Consider the following 25,317-nt stretch of genomic DNA (forward strand, 5'->3'; position numbering starts at 1 on the left):
GCCGGTGAGAAGGGGGGAGAAACAGGAGTCGAAAGGATTCATCCTGAATTTACACTGGCATTAACAACAACTTCTTTTAATTTAAATCCCATATCTGTTTGGGATGTCTTTGGAGGGATGCTGATGGAGAAATGGTGATTATGAAGCAGCTGGACCTCTCCTTCCTCACATCCCCATTTAAGAACCGGAGCCAACACTGCGTAGGTTTGATTGAAAGGAGTTCTGATTGTGACTCCTCCGCCAAGAGTGTCAAGTGAGTGAGCTACTGAAGTACTATTGTTTCAGTTTATCATTTGAAAATGAGGTGCCAAATGACTGTACTAGAATGACAAACCTGAAGCTCCTCGCCATTGCCACCCGTGCTCCATCCTTTAGGCAGTGCTGATTCCTCATTTACTGGCCTCAGGATGTTAGTGACTCTACTAGATGACAACGCAGACTCTATGTGGCTGTTAGTTATTGTTTTATATTTTTAGGGTCTGAAACTATATCACATATTTAAAATGGCATCAGTGCTTTCAATAAGAAATTTTGTTATCTCACAAGATAATTGCTTCAATTCCTGAGAGAGGCTTGCAATGTAAGATGCATATTGCTAGAGATTTTGTGACAAAATTTTAATCGATTGCAGTATATATATATATATATTTAATTCCAGTAACATCTCCACATGAATTAAGCTAAAATATTACTGAAAACCCCTATAGTCAGATTTTCCCTGTGATGAGTAGTAGATATGCTAATATGAAAACCCCAATAGGAGCATTCTTTTGTGTGATAATAAAATATTAATCGACTCCATGAAATAAAACTAGAGAAAAAGCACTTTGCCAATGGGAAATCTCTTTTGATCTATAAATAATTTGCCAGAACTGCACTTTTACAATTTTCTGTGAAACCACACTAAAAGACATCACAATAAAGAGATGTCAAAAATCTGCCACTGAACTCATGAGGGTGCCATTGAGAAAATCATCACTTTACAGTATGATTGCTTTTTGAGCATCTGTGGGACAATTTCCTCTTAGGTCTCTGGGTTTGGAAAATTTGTATTTGTTCTCTTTTATTAACTCTTTTATGTGTGTATGTGTTTATTTAGTTTTAGGATACCGTGACTTACATGCCTCATCTTAGTTTTCTATTTGATTTGGCTTTTAGAAAGCTAAACATAAACTCTGAAGCCTTCCTAAATCACATATTTCTGTATGCTAATATTATTTACTCCAGGATTTTTGTTTTAGCTGCACTTATTTTCTCTTCCTAGAGATTCATTTTACTAGTCTATCCTCTCATTTTACATACACTTTTATAAGTTGCTTTGAATCCATTGTGGGATCAAGTGGATGTAAAAATATAAATAGTAACTATTTGAACTAAAGAAAAAAGGCTATATACTATAGAACATTATACAGAGAAAGGAGGGAAGAAGAAATCAAAGAAGATCTAATTAAATGAAGAGATATTCCATGTTCACAGATAGGAAGATTCAGTATTATTTAGAAGTTAATTTTTCCCACTTTGATCTACAGATTCATTTCAATTCCAGTCAAAATCTCAGCAAGTTATTTTGTGGCTATCAACAAACTGATTCCAAAGATTATATGGAAAGGTAAAAGACCCAGAATAGTCAACACAATACTGAGGAAGGTCAGAGTTTAAAGACCTACATTACCTGACTACAAGACTTATGGTAAAGCTATAGTAATCAAGACAGTATGGTTTTGGCAAAGAAATAGACAAATAATCAGTGAAACAGAATAGAGAGACCAGAAATAGACCCACACAAATATAGTCAACTGATCTTTGATAAAAGAGCAAAAGCAGGTCAATGGAGAAAGGATATTCTTTTCATCAAATGGTGCTGAAACAACTGGACATCCACATACAAAAAAACTGAATCTAGACACTAACCTTACAACTTTAAAAAAAAAAGAAAAGTTCACTGAAAATGAACCACAGACCTAAATGTAAACAGTGAAAATATAAATCTTCTAGAAGATAACATAGGAGAAAATCTAGGGTGACCTTGGGTTTGGCTATAAATTTTTACATACAGCACCAAAATCATGATAGACAAGAGAAAATTTTGATAAACTGAATGCCAGTTAAATTAAAAACTTCTGCTCTGTAAAAGACACTGTTGAGAGAATCAAAATAAAACTCACAGACTCAGAGAAAATATTTGCAAAACACATATCTGATAAAGGATTTACATTAAAAAAAAAAAAACCTCTTAAAACTCAGCAATAAGAAAACAAACAACTCAATTAAAAAGTGGGCAAAGGATCTGAAGCCACACCTCACCAAAGAAGATATACAGATGGCAAATAAGCATACGAAAAGATACTCAACATCATATGTCATTTGAGGGTTGCGATTCAAAACCAGGAGCTACCGTTTGGCTAAAATCCAAAATGCTGAAAATAGCAAATGCTGACAAAGATGTGGAGCAACAGGAGATCTTATTCATTACCACTGGGAATGTAAAATGGCACAGCTACTTTGGAAGACAGTTTGGCAAAGTCTTCCGAAGATAAACATAGTCTTCCCATGTGTCTTAGTCATCCAGTGCTGCAATAACAGAAATACCCCAAGTGGATGGCTTTAACAAAGAGAAATTTATTTCCTCACAGTAAAGTAGGCTAAAACTCCAAACTCAGGGCGTTGGCTCCAGGGTAATGCTTTCTCTCTCTGTTGGCTCCAGAGGAAGGGAAGGTCCTTGTCCTCAATCTTCTCTGGGTCAAGGAGCTTCTCAGGCACAGGGAGCCCGGGTCTAAAGGATGCGCTCTGCTCCTGGTGCTATTTTCTTAGAAATATGAGGTCCCCAATTCTCTGCTTGCTTCCCTTTCCTTTTATCTCTTGAGAGGTAAAGGTGGTGCAGGCCACACCCCATGGAAACTCCCTTTTTATTTGATCAGGGATCCCACCCTTATCCTTTTTAACCACAGGCAGAGATTATAATTTATAACACATAGGAAAATCACAAACTGGAGGACAACCACACATGGCCTAACCAAGTTAATATGCACATTTTTTTTCCGGTGGGGACATAATTCAACCCATGACACCACGTGATCCAGCAATCACAATCTTATGCATTTACCCAAATGAGTTAAAAATTTATGTCCACACAAAACCTGCACGAGAATGTTTAATAGCAATTTTATTGATAATTGTCAGAAACTGGAAATACGCCAGATGCCCTTCAATAGGCGAATGGATGAGCAAAAGGGACTACATACATACAATGGAATATTATTCAGCAATAAAAAGAAATTTTAAAAGATATGAGCTATTGAGACACAAACTAGCTGCCACTGAGCCGATTCCCATTCATGGAAATCCCACGTGTTTCACAATAAAACTGTGTTTCGTAGGGTTTTAAATGGCTGATTTTTCAGAAGTAGTTCACCAGACCTTTCTTTAGACACACCTCTGGGTGTGTCTGAACAACCAACATTTTGGTTAGTACCTGAGTACTTAACTATTTATGCCACCCAGGCACATGGAGGAAACTTAAATGCATATTGCTAAGTGAAAGACGCCAGTCTCAAAACGCTACATACCGTATGATTCCAAATATACGACTTTCTAAAAAAGGGAAAACTCTAGTCGTTGACAGGGGTTCAGGAGAAGGGGTGAAGAGATGAACAGGTGGAGCACAGGACATTTTTAGGGCAGTAAAACTATTTTGTATGATACTATAATGGTGGACACATGATCTACATTTGTCAAAACTTAAAGAACTGCACAACACAGAGTGAATCCTAATGTAAACTATGCCCTGTAGTTAATAATAATGTATTAATATTGGTTCATCAGATAAAATGACAACAGTGACTCAAAAGATTGGGTAGGAACCTTAGGAGGCAGTGAGTTTGTTACGGGGATGGAACAACTCAGATGAGAATGGCCGCACAACTCGAGGAGTATAATCAGTGTCACTGAACGGTACACGTGGAAACGGTTGAATTGGTGTATGTTTTCCTGTGTATATTCTCAACAAAATAAAAAAATACATATTGGTTCATCAACCGTAACAAATGTAGCACATGAATACAAGATGTTAATAATAGGAGGCAAACTTCGTCAAAAGAGAAGTTGGTATATGGGAACTCTCTGTACTTTCTGCTCAATTTTTCTATAAATGTAAAAGTGCTCTAAAAAATAAAGTCCATTAAAAAAAGAAAGAAGGAAAGTGCATCTTCTTTGGATATGTTTATTTTGAAAATTTCAGAAAGTAACAAATTTTTTTTTCAGGGAAATGTTATCATTATGAGTTAGAAAACTCTTAAGATATTAGCAGAATTTATGTTTTGTACGAAACAAAGGTGTTTTCAAGAAAAGACAGATTTACCTCGATTTGATGGAACCAGCCTATCTGATTTCAATTAAGATAACTGCATCTAATAATAACTCAAAAAAATTTTCCTAACAAGTTCACAGATAAACACACACAATTTCACGATAGCCAATGTTTCACTTGTTGTTAGGTGCCATCAAGTGGGTTCTGACTCACAACTACCCTATGGACAACAGAATGAAACACTGCCTGATTCTGTGCCATCCTCACTATCGTTGCTATGTTTGAGCCCACTGTTGCAGCCACTGTGTCAATCCATCTCATTGAGGGTCTTCCTCTTTTTCGCTGACCCTCTACCAAGCATGTTGTCCTTCTCCAGGGACTGGTCCCTCCTGATGACAGATCCAAAGTATCTGAGACAAAGTGTAATTATTCTTGCTTCTAAGGAATATTCTGGCTGCAATGTTTTGCTTCCACTCCAATTAAATCAGAGAAAAAGCTTCAAAATAAACCAAACTCTGAATAATCTATTAATTTGTTTGTATCATGAGCAACTAAGCCTCTCTACAAAGTTTAAGAATTAATAAATGGCCTCTCTTGGGAGACTCCAACTATTATTGAATTTTGTCAACAACAATATAATGATAGACGGATAAATTGCGTTAACTGAACCACAGACTAGGCAGTGTAGTTTGGTGCCAACCATGTTGACCAAAGTCAGAAAAACTTGGATGTTGATTTGCGTCCTGATTTCTGACCATACACAAGTTGGGAAATGCTGCCCTTTTTGTTTAAAAAGAAGGTAAAAATGCTTTCTTGCCTTCTTACAGACTTGTTAAAGGAAATCAAGAAAAAAGGCTAGCACTCTTTGGGGAAAGAATGAATGAAGGGATCTGACTTTACTGAATGCCTTTCTTTTTTTATTTTCTCACAAGAAGCTATGAAATAGGTTTTACATTTCCATTTTACACAGGAGATTCCTGGAGCAGCCAAGACCACATTGCAATCAAGTTTCTTCCAAATCAAACCATATGCTCTTTCAGCTGAACCTCAATCAGGATGATTATTAAGCAATATTTTCTTTTCTACATTTTATTTATCAAGTTTATGGAGGTTATTAATACTCAATGTTGAGCAAGAATGGTATATTTGGGGGAAAAAAGTAGTATTTAAACTTACCAATTCTGAAAGTAGTATTTTTCTTTTAAATGCACTCAACGTTTTGCTGAGACACGAGATAGTTTACAACTTGTTTAAAGTTGCTCTGTTAAGCAAAATTAGATAAGTTCTACGGAAGCAATGAGACATGGTAATAGTGTAGCATAGATTGTGATATACATACTTAAATGCTCTCTTTTCTCAAAGTATCTATAAAATAAACATTGGTGATCCTACCGTACTGCCGACACTAAAGATTTCTGGAGATTGGGTTTCAAGGCTCTTAGCCAGCCAAGTCATGCAGCCACTGTCAATTTATTCAGGAAAATCAGCCTTTGCCTAATTAGCTAGCTTCACTATTTTCAGAAGAAGCTACACAGATTTGGCTTGGGATATGAAAAATAACTCCTTTACTTCAGCATGCATCACTAATCTAGCTCCCTGGCACTTAAGCAACATGCTTTCAGCATTTTCAACAGGAATCTCTTACTTTATGAAATATTGAGAATCTATAATAAGCGAAAGAGACACGAATAGACACATGCACACCTATGTTCATTGTTGCTCTATTCACAATAGCAAAAAGATGGAAACAACCTAAGTGCCCATTAACACATAAATGTATAAATAAAATGTGGTATATACATACAATGAGACACTATGCAGCCACAATGAAAAATGAGTTCTTAAAACATCTGGCAACATGGGTGAACCTGGAGGATATTGTGCTGAGCAAAATAAGACAATAACAAAAGGACAAACATTGTATGATCTCACTTTCATGAAATGACAAGTATAGGTACATATACAGAGACCAAGTTCATTGGTGGTTACCGGGGGTAGGGTAAGGAGGGAAGAAGGGGAATCATTCTCTAGATTTTAGTCACTTTTTGTTTATGGTGATGGGAAAGGTAGCACTGAATGTGGGTGGAATATACACAGCTTGACAAATGTAACTGACGCTACTAATTTGTACAAAAGAAAAAATATGTTATTTTTGTTCTTGCAAGGTTATATACAACATAAAGCCAAAAATCCCATTGCCATCGAGTCGATTCGACTCACAGTGACACTAAAGGACAGAGTAGAACTGCGACATAGGGTTTCCAAGGAGCGGCTGGTGGATCTGAACTGCCAGTCTTTTGGTTAGCAGCCAAGCTCTTAACCACTGCACCACCAGGGCTCCTATATATAACATAGCATTTACCAATACATCTTTTTTCTTGTATACATATAAACAAATAGGGGCTACAGATACAGATACTTCTTAGACATAACCAATCACCTCATGGGTTTAACATTCTTGGTTTGAAGACTTAGGGTCATAGTCTCATGGGACTAGTTGGTCAAATTGGATAATATAGTTCATAAAGTTTATTTCTACATCTTAGTTTGATGAGTAGTGCCTGGGGTCTTAAAAGCTTGAAAGTGGCCGTTCTATGATAGAACTATCCATTTCTCTTCACCTGGAACAAAATAGAAAGAAGGAAACCTAAGAATCAGAGAAGGAACCAGTCTACAGGGCTAACTGTCTCCCTGAACCACAGCCCCCTCTACCTTGAGACCAGAAGAACTAGATGGTGCCTGGCTACCACTACCGAATGTTCTGATCAGAGTCACAGTAGAAGAATCCTGATAGAAAGGTGGAAAAACATGGAATAGAACTTCAGATTCTCAAAAAATCTAGAATTACTGGACCCATTGAGACTGGACTATTACCCTGACATATTCTTTAAACCTTAAAGTGAAACTATCCCCTGAAGTGACATTTTAATAAATAGCAGGTTAGCTCAAAAAGTAAAGAACGTCACCCTTGAGTATTGAGCTCTTTTGGGGAAAAATTATCTATATGAGACCAAATGGTCAACAGTCACTCTAAAGCACGGATGGGAAGGTTAGGAGTGGGAGGGGGGACAAAAGTGAGGCTAAGTTAATGGGAATGGAACAACTAGAACAGAAATATGAGAACATTGACACAATATGAAAAGTGGAACCAATGTCACTGAAAAAATGTGTGTAGAAATTCTTAAGTGAGAACCCGTTTTGCTGTGTATACTTTCAATAAAAATATAACAAAACAGTAAAATAAAAGAAAATTTCTCCCCTCATAGAACATATTCTAGAGGGACCAGAGGAAAACCAGTTGCCTTGGAGTCAATCCCAACTCATGGCAATCCCATGTGTGTCAGAGGAAGATTGTGCTCCACAGAGATTTCAATGACTACCTTTTGAAAGTAGATCACCAGACCTTTTTTCCAAGGTGCCTCTGGGTGGACTAGGACTGCTAACCTTTCTATTAGCAGCTGAGCATGTTAACCCTGTGTACCACCCAGAGACTTCAAAAAGAGTCAGTCATAAATAAAACAAAGAAGTAACATAGGTGTTATGCTGAATGAGGATAAGGACTAAGGCTAAATAAAAAGAAGAAAAGAGGAAACAGAAGTTGGGAGCAAGGATGAATTTGAGATAACTTTGAGAAAAGATGTAAAAGAAGTGAGGGAGTGATCAAGGCAGGCTGAGTACAGCAAGCACAAAAACTCTGAGGCAAGAGTGCCTGATACCTGGACCTGCAGCTCTTATTATGGCTGCTGAGGTAAACAAGTGGGGCAGATCCACGAGGAAGACAGGTCACAAAAGTAATGGAAAAGAGCAGGTCACACAGGGCCTTATGGGTCACTGTGAGGAATTAGTTGGCTTTTAGCATGAGTGAAATGGGAAGTCATGCATTTTGAGCAAATGAGTGAAATTATCTGACCTACATTCTAAAGGATCACTCTGGCTGCTATGAAACTAGACTGAACGGGGGACAATGGCAGAAGCAGAGAAGCTAGTTCATTCATTCCTAAACACATTCATTTATTCAATCATTTAACAAAAATGTATCTTGTGCCTACCTTGTTCTAAATTATGTCCTAGTCTCCTGAGGTATATCTGTGAACTTAGCAGATAAATATACCTGCCTTTGTGGGACTTCATTACCTTTGGAGGAAGACAGATAAAGCACAAAAAAACTATAGAGCAATACATAGACAGTGGATATATGTTATTGAAAGTTATGAGGTTTACTAAGTTCCTCAAAGATGTAGTATAAACTGAAAAGAATTTTCAGAACTGATTTCAAGGGCGTTTGGACATTTAACATTTGGGGACACAGGGAGAAGCTGACTATGAAGGCTGCTAAATCCTTTTGGGGTAATAGAATATGAAAAACTGCAGCAGAATAATTGGGACTGGGCAGGCAGAGGGGGTGATTGAAGTAATAAATAAGTTAGTAAAAGAAGGTCTAGCCTTATTAAGAATTTGAGATATGAGCAAACATTTAAAGCACTGGAAAGAATTATCCTAATAGGTGTCTGGAGAAAAGAGCATTCTATGCAGAGGGAACAGACAGGAACAAGAGCCCTAAGGCGGGTGTGTACCTAGCAATTTCTAGGACTAGCAAGAAGCTAGTGTAGGAAAAGCAGAGGGCAAAAGCAAGAACAGTTAGAAAGGATGTCAGAGACCAACATGGGAATATCTTCAATAACTCAAGGAAAAGATGATGGTCTCTTAGACAAAGGTAGTTACAGTTGAGTTGATGAAAAATGATAAATTTCTGGATATATTTTTAAGGTTAAGCCAACAAGATTAGCTGACAGATTACACAAAGGATGAGAAAGAAAGAGAGCAGTAAAAAATGACTCCAAAGCTTTTGATCCGAACAATTTGAAGGCTGAAACTAGCATCAACTGAGGAGGGGATTGATGAAGATGGAGTAGGTTATTATTGAGGACGATGTCAGGGTGTCAGATTTGCAAATGCTAATTTTAAATATCTATTAAATATCCAATCAAAGATACTGAGTAAGCATTTGGTTAAATGAATACAGAATTCAGAAGAGATACGTGGACTGGAAACAGAATTTTGTGAGTCATCAGTGTATGTAAGTTATTAAAAGTCATGAGAATGGTTGAGATCCTCAATGGAATGAGTGAAAATTGAAAAGAGAAGGGTTTCAAAAACTGATTCCAGGGACAGTCTAACGTTTAGAATTTGGGGAGATGGAGAGAAGCTGGTGAAAGAGGCTAAGGAAATGGTCCAAGAAATAGGACATAAAACCAAGAGAGCACGATGACATGAAGCCAAATAAACAAAGTATTTCACGTAAGGGAGAGGGATCAACTTGGTCAAATTCTGCTTACATGTCACATAGGATGAACACTGAGAACTGATGGTTGGATCTAGCAATATGCCTGTCATAGTGGCCTTGCTAAGAGCAATTTCATTGGTGGGCAGGAGCTAAGCCTGATGGGAGTGGATTTTAGAAGGAATAAGAAGAACGAAGGTGGCTATAGGCAACTCTTTTAAGGAGGTTTGCTGAAAAGACAAGAAATGAAATGAGGCAGTCCCTGGAAGAAAGCAAATAAATCCCCCCCCCCACGCTTAAAAAAGCAAAATGAAGAACTGACAGATAACAGCACCATTTATTCAATCCTAACCTAAACAAAGAATGATAGGGGAGTAAAGCAATCCTGCTACTGAGTCCCTCTCCAAATTTCACTTTACCCTATATTTCTTCAATCAGCCATATAAAGAAATACAAAATTATGAAGGCAAACTTTTATGCAGTAAAAATTATATGCCTACTAGAGTATAGAAAGCATTAACTGTACTTATAAAAATTAGAAACAGTCACTATTGTGTAGGGGTTAAATGCACAGAGTCTAGAGTCAGAATCCTGAGTTCAAATCCTGCTTTCACCATAAACCAGCTCCATAAACTTAACCTCCATAAACCTCAGTAGTCTCATCTATGGAATGATGAGGTACATTCCTACCTACCAAATCATTGTGATGACAAGATAATCCCTAGTTTTCACCAGTGCCTGACATAATTTAAGTACTTTATACATGTTAGAATATGAGTGATAAAGTGCTTCAGAACAATGTCAAATAAATAATCTGTAACAAATAACCTACAACAATGCCACTGGCTTCCAGCTGCCAACAGCATGGTTTGTACATGTCTCTCACCATTTCCTCCAAACCCTTAAAATTCTTTGCTTTTACTTACTGATCATTTCTTAAACATGGAGAGATACATATATATACATATATATATAGACTGTGTCTATAGACTGTATTCTATAGTCAATTCTCCATTACAACATATAAATCACCTGCCAACTGGATTATGTTTCATTTTCAAACTTGATTGTCTGATTTTGTGTCAGAGTATTAACATCAGGGAAAAACCAGCAGGCACTATATAATGGGTGCATATATGTTAACATATAAATTGTATGTGTATATTTTAAAAAGAACATTTGTCTCAGGGAATTTTTTTCCACTTGTCTGCTTCTCCTACTCTTTCATTTTTACTTGGCATAGTATTAAAATTGGTTACTCTTGTCCGAGAATTACTTAAAGCCTGGAAGCATTAGAGAATATTTATCATCCTCTGTTTGTAGGACACTTTATGGAACTTTTTAATCCATCTTGGCCATATCATTTGCCAGTCATCCTTTTCCTAGTTCCACTCACAGGCTCCTTTTATCAGTATTGTAAAGAACTGAGTCATAGATTTATTAATTCTTGGAATAAAAGACCCACCTCAGGGCCTAACACAACATATCCTCACAACTAATGAGGTTCTTAGGCAGTTTTTCATTCTAATGATGACGAAGTGCAGGCTGCAGACAATGCAATGAAAAATTGATCCCACAAAATGCTAAATACATAAGTATTTTTGAAAACTATTCCTAGAATAGCTGCCTCAGAATCTAATGGCACAATAAAGGACTAAAATGGTAAGTGTTTTAAAAATGGCAAAAAAGAAACAAGCAATACATTCATCAGGATATAAATTATGTCTGTGGAAATCTATCACCAAAACAGCATGGCCAACGTAAGCATCCTGAAGACATATATAAAATAGGCAGCATGAGTTTAACTGGCCATCAATAATCCTGGTTGTGACAAACATTTGCACATGTCCTGAAGACTCACAGTATTTTAAGAACTTTGGAAAATAAAAAAAAACCCAAAAGGAAAAAAAGGATCAGAAAATAAATCATAGGGTGTCTTTAAAGAAATATTCCAGAGATCCAAAGCAGAAAAAGCAATACATTTTTCCTCCCCCCCCCTTTTTTTAACCTCCATTTAATATAATTTTCATACTGTATCCACCCCAGCCCCATCAATACTCCGTGGAGAGGAAGATTCATCACCTACAAACGTAGAAATGGACCCTCCACCCTCATACGCTGTACGGTGTGTAGTGGGTTAGGACACACACTATATATATCTGTGCTCTTCCTTTGTCACTGGTTCTTCTCTCCCACATTCTCACCCATCTCCCTTCTCCCAAAACACATCCACAGATCCCCAGTTTGGAGTGGCTGCTACCACTTCTTCACTGACCCCTAGCTATCTACTGCATGTGCTGATTGTTCTGATTGAGGCAGGCAAAAATCTTGTTGCCCCATAGTTCAGAGAGTACATAATTACACTTGGTAAAGAATTTTTAACGACAAAGAGGGAGGTAAAAAAAAAAATTTAAGAAACATATGCCCATATCTACAGAGCAAAGAACCTTTCTCTTAACTAAAACCATGGATTCCCTGGTTTTATAGAATAGTGGCTACAAAGCCACTGAGGAGGCTTCCCCCTACTCCGCTGCAGTTCCCCCCTCACAGCCAGCCAATCCACAGTTTCTAACTGCAGTATGGCCCCATCACAAGTGGGCCCTAACCGGGTTTTGAATTTGGCTCCCAAATCCCACCGATGGGCGCAAACCAAGATTTCAGGGCATGCACAGGACCTGAAGAGCCGTGACCCTGAACTTGACCCCAGACTCGAACTTTGCAGGAGAAGAAGATGTTCTCTGGCACACAGCTGCACCAGAGGCCATTTGCAAAGTGAAAGCTCCCTTCCTTTGCAAATGACTCAGTACCTGAATCTCCAGTTATGGACATGGGAAGGACGGGGCGTCAGATTTGGGTAGCAATCCTGTCCTGTGGGGACTGGAGGACATAAAAGCTCCAAGCTCCCCTGGGGCTGGGAGCGCATGGTCTTTTGGCTGCTAGGCCCCAGTTGCTCCTTGTTTATGCAAACAATAAATTTCCACTTTTGTTTTCCTTGCAACTGTTGGTGTGGCATCCATCTTATTTCGGTCAGCTAATGGGACAGGACAAGAACCTTCATTTGGTTACAGTTATGAATACAAATTCTGGAGTTGTGCAGGTCAAGATGTGATTTTGCTTTCTATCTAGACAGCCTTAAGCAAGTTATACAATTTCCCTGAACCTCAGTTTCTGCAGCTATGAAATGGAAATGATTTATTAGGGTTCTTGTGAGGCTCAGATGATAAAATGCTTAAAAGTTACTTCACTCAATGACTTTGAACACAGAAATACTCAATATATTTTTAGGGAATTATAATAATTATTTATTTATTACAATATACCTCATTCTGTTGCCTATATTTTGCCTGTGATGGATAATACATCAATTTATAAAGTCACTTAATCTGTAGTACGCTCATCCCGATTCTAAGTCTCATGAAAGAAACTAATCTCTAAACGTGGTGTTCAGCAATGGTCTTAACAATGCTTTCATCATTTCTCTTGGACATCTTGATGGTTTCAGTGTGGAAATGAGTTCATTTACTATACAATTGCTAAAATTAATTTCTACTCTTTAATGTATCATAATTCATTTACTAAATACTCTAACTATACTTTTAATATAATATTTCTAGTGACTTTTTTATTGACACTAAACATAATATCTGGATCAGCGGATCTTCCACTGTAGACCAGGGACCTCTAGACATACCAGAAACCCATTTAAAAGGCTTCAGAGGGCAAAACTATTTTCATAAAAATGCAAAATATAATTTACCTTGTTCATTGTGTTGGCATTTGGTTTCCAAAGCTGTGAATCTGTATGGAAGCAGATTGCCACCTCTTTCTCCCACGAAGAATCAGTTGCTGGGTTCGAGCAGCTGACCTATAGGTTAGCAGCCAAGTGCTTAGCCACTGTGCCACTAGGGTTCCTTAAAACTGCCAGTACCTTGGCATAAATCAAAGCAGTGGCTCCAAACTGTTCTAGCCGTTATTGTATTCTTCACTGGCACATACTCACAGTAAAAATTAAAACTGTAATTTTACTTAAAAAGTAAAGAAACTTCCTTAAAGAAATAGTAAAATTATTCATTGTACTAAATCTAGACCCTTAAATTTCAATGTCTTTTCAATATTCTGTATGACGAAATGTGAAATACACACAAAGAACCATTGCTGATACCTAAGTGCTACAATTGTCTTAAAGGAAAGCACATATGTAATTGTTAGAGTTGCAAGCTGAACTAGCCAGTCTATTTATGAAATACTGTTTTAATTTGAAAGAATAACTGACAGGAAACTATGGTTTTTATAGATGAGTATTTGGCATTTTTTTTTTTTTTAATAAACAAATGGAGCCTGGCACCTTAAGGACAACAACTAACAATATATGTTACTAAAGATAAAATTCTCAAGTGAAAATTCAAATTTTAGAAAACTTCTATCCTTCAGCCATGAGGCTGTGTGTCCCAATATTTAAAGACTATCCTGATAAGATCCTTGGTGATATTAACCAATGTGAATTTTGATACTGTATAATGAAATACGTCTATGCTTTGAAAATCTGAAAATTCACTTAACCGGCATTTACCAAATGACCGATCCATTATGGTTCTAAGCCATGCAGAGGTAAAAAATCTATTTAAAGTCCAGTATAGACCAATGTATTTTTATGTAAGAGAGTATGGTATGAAAAGTTCACAAAGGTGGTTTCAGATTCCAAACTGCAAGTAAGTTTCAACAAAATACCACTTATCATTTTCTAATGTAGTAACAACAACAAAAGACGACTACCTGAAAAGCATTTTAAAATATTCCTCCCTTATCCAAATCCATATATATGTGTGTAAGGATGGACCCTATTTCATATACTTAAACCAAAACAATATATCACAGTAGATTGGGTGAAAAAGTTTTGAGAATTCAGCTGTCTTCCATTAAGCCAGGAGATTTGCAAAGGTGTAAAATGCCACTCTGTTCAGTAGTATTTTTCTAGTTTGTGAAAATAGATTTTTTTTAATAAAATAAAAATATGGTATGGGTTTAATTTTAATTGAATTACAAATAATATTTTATACATTTTCTCAGTTCAGTGCTTAAAATGGTAAATATCAACAGATAAAACTCACCTAAAAAAGGTTCTTTGAGGTCTTCAATAATTTTTAAGTGGTCTTGAGACTAAAAAGTTTGAGAATTGCAGCCCTGGAGACTATCTTAATGCATACATTCTGTTTCTCCCTATTGAAACTCCAAGCTCCATGTCAGACCACCCACCCAAGTTTCTCTTTGAGTTTTCTGCCAATTCTCAATTCACCTATAAACCCAAATATGCCTGAATCAACTAGACACAACTGGTTTGTTTGTTTTTTAGTTCACTTAATATTCAAGATCATGTTTACTAATTCTGTCCACTTCCATCAGATTTTCTCTGTTGATTCATTCCTGAGGCACAAGAGCATACATTGTTCTGGTCTTGGCTCTTCCACCGTCTCATTCAACAAACATGTACTGAGCACCTACTAGACATCAAATAATATACTAGGCCCTGAGATAACAATAAAACAAAGCCCCAGACCTTGATGAGGTCCAGACAAGCCCCTAACTTGCATGTTTCTGTACAACACATATTAAAAGAGAAATGTATATTTATCCATTGTGTCTCTATTGCCCATTGCACCTAAAAATAAATGGCACAAACTTGATGTGAACTAACATAATCAAGACAACACGCCCTCTTCTAAGAATGTAAAAAAAAAAAATTTTTTTTTTAGAATGTAAAGAGGTAAAATTAATGGATGATTAGCCCTGCGCACTCAAAAACCATCCTTCAAAGACACCCTTATGCATGCCAAAGTTTTAGATACAATAGGTAAGGCAAGTGAAGGTGTACAAGTGGACAAATCTCTGGAAGGAGCAATATCAGGATCACAGCCCTCAGCCCTAGGACCCAAATGTTCGAGCCCGAACAAGAATGCAGATTAAACTGTTTCTCCTTTACCCACTGACCCTCAGCTTGCCCATGGAATGCGATAAGCCATGACTCTAGGCAGAAACCTGAGCGAGCAACCCAGACTCCTCTCAGTGCACATGAATAAATTTTGAAAAAATGCATTGCAGCAAAGTCTGCACTTGGAAACAAACAATAAAAAAATCACCTCTGACAACCGGAGGTAATTGATAACTCCTTTTTTTCTTCTTCTTCTTTTTTTTTTTTTTGCAGAATCAAGGTAAATTAGTCATGCTTGAGTAGATGGAAAAGAGCACTTTATTGTATATACTTGAAAGATACAAGCAATTATAATATGAAATTCTAGCTCCCAACCATTGCTTTCAATATTCTTTGGAGAAACACATTTGCTTTTAATTTTAAGAGTGGTTGGAGCTTGGGAGCTCAAACTTGGCTTAAATTTCAGCACTTTAGTTCACAGAAGATACCCTGACTTTTTTTTTTTAAGAAGTCATCATATTGAATTCTTCTCAGGTTTTTAAATGACTAGAGTACAATGAATAAAAATAATAGTTTTTAATTTTCATTAACTTCATTTTCACTTGAAGTTAAAAAAGTAACATATATCATTTCCTATTACCAACAAAATGATTTATAATGATTATTTTTATATCCCATGCCTAGTGCAATGCCAGTACTATTTAATAAATTTAAGCCAAGGTGATATTTTCCTATTTAATGAGTAGATAACAAGACAATATAAGTCTAATGATAATAGACCTTTATTCTCATTCTCCAGAGTGTTCTAATAAAATGTAATACCCTGAAAAAACAAACAACTAATAACATAATTTGCTTTACAGTTCAACAAACTCACCTAAAGTTTGGAAGGGCTTATTTGCTTACTTCAATAAATATTTTGGTTTTCAAATTGATCAAATCTCTTCATCTAAGAAATAACTCCCGAGGAGGAAGGTATAGATAGGCTTAGGTCTGGGGAGAGGGATGACCTCAAATCAAAACAAAATTACATGCAAAGCATGGCCCAAGTTAAACCACATAGCCCAACATGTAAGACCTATCTATGTTGGGATCTCTAAAAACAATAACTAGGTAAAAAAGGATACTTGGCCTAGAAATCCCTTCAGGGCTATGCAGTATATAAAATTGTATCTTACTTAGAATACTAATATTCTCTAAGTCCTGAATATACTTCACCTTCCATACAGCAGACATAGCTATTACGGAAAAAAGAATCACTAAGGATTAAATGAATAATAATAACTAACTATTTTAAATGAAGAAAATGCCCACTTCTAAAAAAAAAAAAGGAAAGCAAGGAAACAAACACTTTTCACAAGCATGTTGTGTCTGGGCCGCTGCCAAGTATCACAAACCACATTTGATATTTGGTGTTTTTGGCTGAGTGATACCAGAATGTCTTTGGGGGGAGTGGGGAGGGAAGGAAGAACTTAGAAGAGGGTAAACAAGAGCTTTCCATAAAATAGCTGTATCATTTCAACTTGATTATCGAAACAACATTGGAAGTAGTTTAAAAAAAAAAAAATTACAAAGACATAGTAGCCTAAAACCCTAAGGAAGACGAAGCTTGGGATACTTCTGGCTTATGCAGCAGACAGAACAAAATGCACCGATACCTTGGCATAGGACAACACAGTTGTGTCTCAAGAAAGTTTCTAATCTCTGATCATTCACAGTACATTCTTGCTTTACTTCAGGAGGGAAGAGAAAGGATTACCCAAAGCCAAAAGACAGTGTCTAAAACGGGAAGGCAAATCAGGAATCTCTCGAGGCTTGGCTCAGCACATTAAAATTAGTCACTGTCTATAAAGAAACTACCAAGACCGCTGAGGATGTGAAAATTAATACTGCCCTGATGTAAAATGCCAGTCCATCTTGCTTTGCCACTCCCACCTCAAAAAGCTATGGTGCAATGCTGATTTCTATTAATGTTCTTCATTTTGGAGTAGGGATCTCATAATCCTGAATTGCCTGTCCACTAATAGACATCCTTACTGAAAGGAGGTTAGCCCAATGTAGTGCTCTAGCTTATAAAAACTTTTTTTTTTCTTCTCTCTATTCCTAATATGGACAATGATTTCTCCCTAGCCTTATATATACAATTGCTATGAGGTGAAAATAAAGTGAACAATGTTCATTGTTTGCTTTTGGCCAAGACGAAAACTAACTTTATAGAATTTCTTTGTGACAGAACGGTTTTATGTACCCCTCTTCATAAAACTAACAATAAACAATAAAGGTAAGCAATCATAGAAAGTGAACACAAAGAGAATAACCCTTCTGAAAGGCACATCAGCAAATAATTAATAAATGACTGCAAAATCATTACCTCTGCTCTCTGGGTTCTGGGAAAAGCAGTTGATTTTTCTATGGCATAAACATCCACCAGGTAAAGACATGCTCCTTGCTCCCGGTCCAGAATGGCTGCAGTCTGAATGACGCCAGTAAGTCGTCCAATCGTAAAGAGACGTCCGACAGTTTTTTCTTCGCATCGAACTGAAACAATATAATACTCCACTGGGGCTTCAGAACCTCTAGGGCTAGCTGCTTCTATTGATATTACATTGGTCCCAATGGGTTCTCCTTCCTTCAGGATGGTTATATACTTGGGCTGAGTGAAAACAGGTCCATCAAGGCCCTGAAGAATGACTGTCAATTCAGTGGTTGATTTCTTCCTTTCAGGGCCAAGGTCTGTTGCTGAAACTATGAGATTGTAGATCAGCTGTGAAGGCACCAGTGCAGAAGCCACTCTCAAGTCTCCACTATAACGATCCACAATAAAGGTGTCTGTGTCTCCATTGATGATCTCATACTCCACCTCTCCATTGGCACCTTCATCTGGGTCAGCAGCCATGATTGTTGTCAGAACAGAACCAATCACAGCTGAAGGGTCTGCAGCAAGGGCATTTTGTGATATAAACATTGGAACATTGTCATTGAGGTCTGTAACCAAAATGGTCACGTTTTTCAAAGCATACCGCCTAGTTTCTATGGGCACAGCTTGATCATTGGCTTTTACAGTTAACTCAAAAAGATTAGCAAATTCCCGATCTATTTCAGCAGTAGTATAGATCGTCCCTTTGACTTCATCTATGCCAAAGTGGTTGCCTCTTGGCATCTGTTGAATGATCGCATAGGATAGCTTCCCATTAATATCTGCATCGGGATCATGAGCAGTTACTGAAATGACAGATGTGCCAATGGGAACGTTCTCAACAATAGACTTGAAAATATCCCCAGGAGGAAAGCTAGGAGGATTGTCATTGAAGTCCCTCACGTGTATAACCACTGACATTGTGGATGAACGAGGAGGCCTTCCTTGGTCTTTCGCAGTTATATTTAATTTGTACAAAGACTGTGTTTCAAAGTCCAGTTTTTTGGCAAGAAAAATACTCCCAGTGTTTGGGCTAATGCTAAAAGTTCCATGGTTGTTGGTCCCACTAATACTGTAATGTAAATCAGCATTGTCACCCGAATCTGAATCAGTTGCAGTAACAGAGGACACCAGTTCGCCAATTCTCATGTTTTCCAAAACATCGACAAATAATGTTGATTTAGGGAAAGAAGGGGTATTGTCATTTTCATCTAAAATATCAATATTTAAGGTACAGGTTGAATTGAGGGAGACCGTCCCTGAATCCACTGCTTGAATAACAAGGGAATAGGCAGGTGTTGCTTCATAGTCTAATTTACCAATTAGGGTCACCTGGCCAGAAGTACTGTCTATAGCAAACTGTCTTTCTTCATTTCCTTTTATCACAGAATAATGAATAAGTCCATTGCTACCTTCATCAACATCTGAGGCAGATACTCTTAAAACTTGTGTCAGGTTGGCTGCTGACTCTGATATTGTAGCCTGGTAAAAGTCTTTCAAAAATTTGGGAGCATTATCATTTATATCCTTCATGTAAACATGTACAGTGGCCTGATCCTTGAGAGGCTGAGGGAGCCCCTGATCTGTTGCTATAACTGTAAAGCTAAACACTGCAGTCCCTCGCCGCCTCATCAGGGACTCCCTGTCAAACTGATGAGTATTGGTAATCTTCCCACTAACAGCATGCAACTCAAAATCTGGCTGCACCCTCTCAAAAGAATACCTTACTTCTCCATTTGGTCCAAAATCTTTATCTACAGCATTCACTTTACCCACAAACGACCCAGCTCTCTGCTCCTCTTCGAAGTAAAATGTATAATTGGTACTATTAAAAAGAGGTCTGTTATCATTTACATCTTCTAAAATCACAGTAACATTCACAGTAGCACTAAGGGGTTCCACGGCTCTGTCAGAAGCAACAACCAGTAAAACATATCTGTCTTGAAGTTCACGGTCCAGTTCACTTTTTATATACAATTGACCATCTGGGAATACACCAAAAGCATCTCCTGCATTTCCTTCAGCAATACTGTATGCAACTTCACCATTTGCTCCTGAATCCTTATCAGAAGCTTGCACTTTAAAGAATCGAGAATTCACAGGTTCTGACTCAGAAAGGGTGACCTCATAAGAAAGCTGGTCAAACACTGGTGGGTTGTCGTTTACATCATGGACACACACTGTTAAGATGAAACTAGAGGACAGCTGCGGAACACCCATATCAGATGCCAAGATTTCTATCTGATAGGAACCGGCATGAACATCCAGGGACCCTAGCAGACTAATGTTACCGTTCTTTTCATTGATAGCAAACAGGTTCTTGGGATTTTGCTTCAGGCTATAGAGTACCATGCCATTGACACCTTCGTCAGGGTCCACAGCTTTGGCTTGGAAAATGCTGTGCCCTGCCTGCCAATTCTCCACCACGTTTACACTCTCTACTGCCTGAAGAAAATGGGGAGAGTTGTCATTCAGATCCTTAACTGTTATGTTAACCACTGTGTCTCCAGTCACTGTGCCCCCACTGGCTACTACTTTCAGCTGATAAAAGGATTGCTCTTCTCTGTCAACCACACTTGCTGTGGTAAGCTGCCCAGTGACCTGGTTGATAGCAAACATACCTTTCTGATCCCCAGTAGTAATGAGATAACTGATGTTGGAATTGAGATCCATGGTGGATGCAGATACACTACCCACATGATATCCCAGAGCCACATTCTCAAAGACCACAAAGCTGTAGGCAGCCTGGCTAAATACAGGTGGGTTATCTTGAGTGTCCAATACAGTGATGGTCACTATCGCTTGGTTGGGGGATTGTAAATTGCCACCATCAGTTGCCACTATTTGCAACTGGTAAGCTGTTTTTTCTTCTCTGTCCAGGGCCATTCTTGTAGAAATAACCCCACTCTGAGCATTGACCTGAAACCGAGACCTGTCCCCAGCTGATATACTATACTTGACGGTTCCATTGGGACCCAAGTCTGGGTCAGTGGCAGACACTGTGGTGATGTAGCTACCTCCAGGTTCATTCTCCTGGATATGAGCAAAGTATTGGACTGGGTAGAATACAGGGCTGTTGTCATTCATATCCAAGAGACTCACATTTATGCGAGCCATTGATGACTGGGGAGGGGAGCCCAGATCTGTTGCCAGGACCAAGAGGGAGTAGAAAGCTTGCTCCTCTCTGTCCAAAGAGGAGATCGTACTCAACCTCCCAGACACAGGATCCAGACGGAAGGACTTCTGGACAGTCTCAGCCTCTTGTAGTGAGAAGCGCACTGTCCCATTGTCACCCAGGTCCCTGTCTGTCGCCCCAAGCACCAGCAGTTCTGTCCCTGTGGGGGCATTCTCAACCACAGACACATCATACCCTCCTGGCTGGCTGAATACTGGCTTCTCATCATTCACATCCAGGAGAGTTACTACAAGCTGGGCATAGGAAACCTTGGGGTGCACCCCATGGTCCCTCGCACTGATATTCAGTACAATCAGAGAAGCAAGTTCACGGTCCAGGCCCCCAGCAGCCCCAGTGGTCACCAGGCCGCTATGTTCACTGATATAGAACCAGCCTAGTTCATTGCCAGAGACAATGCTATAACGCAGGTTGGCATTGAGACCAGAGTCGCCATCAGTGGCAGACACTCCACTCACATAGCTTCCTGGGGGTGCCTCCTCGCTAAGGTTAACTCTGTACACTTGCTGTGTAAAGACAGGAGGGTGGTCATTGATGTCGTTGACAAAAATCACCAGGCTTGCCACAGAAGAGCGGGCCTGGACTGCTGCGGCAGGGGGCGCCCCGTAGTTATCAGAGACAGAAACTGTGAGGTTGTAGGAAGGGATACGCTCGCGGTCCAGGGCGCTGGCCACCTTGATAAGGCTCAGGTTCGGCACTTTGCTGCTCTGCACCTCAAAGTGGCGCTGCTCGTTGCCCCCGAGAATTTGCACAGAGATATTTCCGTTGGCTGCGGGGGAGTCTGCGTCGGTCACTGTGAGCAGAGCCACCACGGTGCCCACCTGAGCATTCTCATCCACTGAGGCATAGCGCGAGGTGGCGGGGAAGTAGCGGAACTTCACCACGGGGTCATTGTCGTTCACGTCCAGCAGCTGGATCAGCGCCTCCGCGCGCCCAGTGAGGGAGGGTACGCCTCGGTCCATCGCCTGCACCGCAAGCGAGTACTGGCGGCGGGCCTCAAAATCCAGAGGCTCCCGCACCGTGATAAGTCCCGTTTCGGGGTCCATCTGGAAGGGGGTCCCCTCGTCCTGAAGCCGATAGCGGATGTCCGCGTTGGTGCCCTCATCCGCGTCCGCCGCCGCCACCTGGAGGACGCTAGAGCCCACAGCCGCGTCCTCAGGCACCCCCGCTTGGTAGTGAGAACTGCCAAAAATCGGGGGGTTGTCATTAATGTCTTGCACAGTCACGTTTACCTGAAGGTAGCCCCGCCGCTTTGGCTCGCCCTTGTCCTCCACCTCCACCAAGAGCTGGTACTGCGGCGTGGCCTCCCTGTCCAGCCCGCCCTTGGATACAAGATGCAAGAACGCACCCTCGCCGCTCGGGTTCAGGGTGATATCCAGACGGAAGCGGCCCGCCTCGTTGCCCCGGATGATCCGGTAAGAGCGGTGGTCCACACCGTTGGAGCCAATGTCCGAGTCGGTGGCAGTGTCCAAGATGACTTGGCGCCCGCTGCTACTGTCCTCCTTGAAAGTGACCACAATCGAAGGGTCCGGGAATACAGGGGCGTTGTCATTGAGGTCCCGCACCAGAACCCGCACTTCAGTGGGATAGGTGGGCGCGCTGGAAAGGACCACCAGGTTGATCACGTCGCTGGGCAGGCTCTCGCGGTCGATGGTGGCGGTGGTGTACAGAGCTCCGGTGCTACTGTTGATGGCAAACAGGGCGTGGTTTTCGCTGAGCCGGTAGGTGAAGCCCTGGCGCGTCTGGATGGTGCCCACCAGCGTGCCCGGAGGTTGCTCTTCCAACACTTGGAACACCTGGCGCTGCTCGGCCCCGCGGACCCGAGTCGGCCCCGGGAGCAGGGAAAGCAACCAAAAGACGCGAAGGATCTCAAATACTGATACAGAGGGCAGCAGGAGCCACGGGCGGCCAGGAGCCCTTTCTGCTGCCAAGTCCATGGTCCTAGTTCCCTTGAACGGTGTGATGAAGAGAAGGGGTTAAGCAAACGTAATAATATCTATTGGAATTAAGTAGCCCCGGGGGGGGAAAAAAAAAAAAAGCAGCCAAAGGCTCTGTCTGAGAGCTCTGTTATTTCAAAAAACCTCCAGTCCAACAAAAGCAAGTCGCATCAACGAAAAGTCTCCAGGTAGCCAGTTGAACGAGTGATGCGAGAAAGATGCCGTGGCAAAAAGCAGCAGAGCATTCCGCGGGACCTCGTGTGCGTTGATGAGTTTCCAGAAAGTTTCTCAAGCCACGTACATTTCCCCTCTTTGCTTTGATTTGAATCTAGAAAGTCTGAGTCTTTTGCCGGGTGAATGTGAGTTGAGAGAGAAGGCTTGTATTTAAGGTACATGCGGAATCATTGCAAACAGTTGTCTTGAGAAACTTTAGAACTTACCCACTGCGAAGAAACTGAAGAGAGAAGGAAAAAAAAAAAAAAAAAAAAGGCCGGTAGCTCTGTGTGCAAGCACAATTGCGCACGGGGAAGGATGGTGGAAAACCGGGAGAATCGAATTCCTTTCCCAAAAGCTGGAGAAGAGGGATTTCCTCCAGTCCCCACTCCTCAAGAACAAGGCTGCAACTCCCCTCCAACAGGGCTGCAGCCCTGGCCACTGAGGCCCAAGCGGCGGCGTCTGCTCTCAGGCAGCTCTCGAACGGCGTTCCAAGCGCTCGCCTTTGCGCTGTGGCTCCGACACTCGGGAGCACTCAGCTCCGTCCCTTCTCCCGCAGCCACCGCCGCCGCCGCCGCCCCTGCTGCGGCTTCGTGCCCGTGGTGGGGCTCAGACAACAGCCAGCGCTCCTCGGCATTTTTCACCTCTGCGGGGGCGTCTGCCAACCCATTATTTGTACATCCAAAGCGAGCGCAGGTCCCCTTTTCTTCTTGGTCTCTCGAGGGTCAGGCAGGAGCAGCGCGCGATTCCCCAGTTCCCTCCCCTCACCATGCCAGGGGCGTCTTTCTCCAGCGGTCCCAGTCAGACGCCCACTGTAGTGCGCCTTGCCCCTGCCCTCGTTATCTTTGCTTTTATTGTCCTGTGTCAGTTTCACTTTGTAATCCACAAGGCTTTTGGATTGGGGTGGGGGAGTGGTTCCCTCTTTCTCCTTCACTGTTGGCGGTGGAGGCGGCAAGGCGGCGCTGGGCTGTGGCGGCGCCCGCAGCAGCTTCGGACGGCGCCTGTCAGCGCTCTGGCTCTCGCCTCCCCGGCTGAAGGCTGTACCGCTGTTGGAGCTGGAGCTCAGGGAGACCCTCTAATCCTCCGGCTGGTGCCTCACGCTCTCCCCGCCCCTTCCCTGCTGCACGCGCGCACACACAACACGCACACACACACACCCACACACACAGCGCGTCGCCAAAACACAAACAGAGGGGGAGGGAAAACCGCGAGCCGGAGCCAGACTCAGAAACTTTGCTGGCCACTCATTGATCCCCGCACTTCAGTTCTCCGGGACTCCTCCTAGCTCCGGGTCCTGTCACCTACTGCCCCTCCCTCGCCCCAGCCCCATTGGGTCAGAGCTGAGGCCTCCGCGCCTGGCACTCCTACCCGGAGCGCCCTCCAGCTTTGCCCGCCTCCTACTGGCTTCCCGGGATGCTAATCACTCCAGCCTGCGGAGGCCTGTAGGCGGTCCAGTGTGGAGCCCGAAGAGGCGGAGGCATTGAGAAAGGGTCCGATTTTTTTTTTTTTTCTTTTTTGTCGAATCTTGGCCGGCGTCAGAGCAATAACAGCAAAAGGCTGCCGCAGAATAGATGGGGGTGGGGTCAGGTCTGCAGATAAATAACTTTGGTGGCGGGCTCTGGGGTAAGACCGTTAGGTTGTTATGCTGGTAATAACTCAGGGGTAAGGGGGTCGAGAGAAATAAAAGAAAGGCGGGGGGTAGGGGTCTGTTCGAGCGGGGAGGAAGGATTAAGCAAAGCCTGTCTGGGAATGCACGGCGCAGATTGGCTTTAACTGTTTCCTGCCCCCTTTCTTTCGAAGGGAGGAGAGGGAGAACTGTACCGTGTGATCCGACAGAACCTAAACCGAGCCCTCCCCGTTCCTTTTCTGTCCACAGAGAGGGCTCCTTGCAGTATAGGGCGAGCTCATCCCTAAACCGGCACTCTTTTGCCCCCTCCCTCACCTTCCAGGTGACTCTGGACTACAAGGCCTCGGTAGCAGCCGCGCTTTCGACTTCCTTTAGGAAAAACCAGGGGAACTCAGTGTTTGTTTTGTTTGGTTTTCCT

General features: G+C 41.1%; 1 protein-coding gene across 1 annotated transcript in view; it reads right to left on the reverse strand.

Annotated features, from left to right (window-relative positions):
• The window catches only part of FAT4 (FAT atypical cadherin 4), a 203,205-nt gene extending 178,437 nt beyond the window's left edge, over positions 1 to 24,768 (reverse strand). Inside the window, exon 1 of the mRNA XM_010590538.3 lies at positions 17,885 to 24,768. Within this exon, the coding sequence (XP_010588840.2) occupies positions 17,885 to 23,059 (5,175 nt within the window). The 5' untranslated portion in view covers positions 23,060 to 24,768. The remainder of the gene's footprint in view (positions 1 to 17,884) is intronic.
• Between the last annotated feature and the right edge of the window lie 549 nt (positions 24,769 to 25,317).

Source organism: Loxodonta africana, chromosome 5, assembly GCF_030014295.1.
Source record: "Loxodonta africana isolate mLoxAfr1 chromosome 5, mLoxAfr1.hap2, whole genome shotgun sequence".
In the NCBI taxonomy this organism is placed as follows: domain Eukaryota; kingdom Metazoa; phylum Chordata; class Mammalia; order Proboscidea; family Elephantidae; genus Loxodonta; species Loxodonta africana.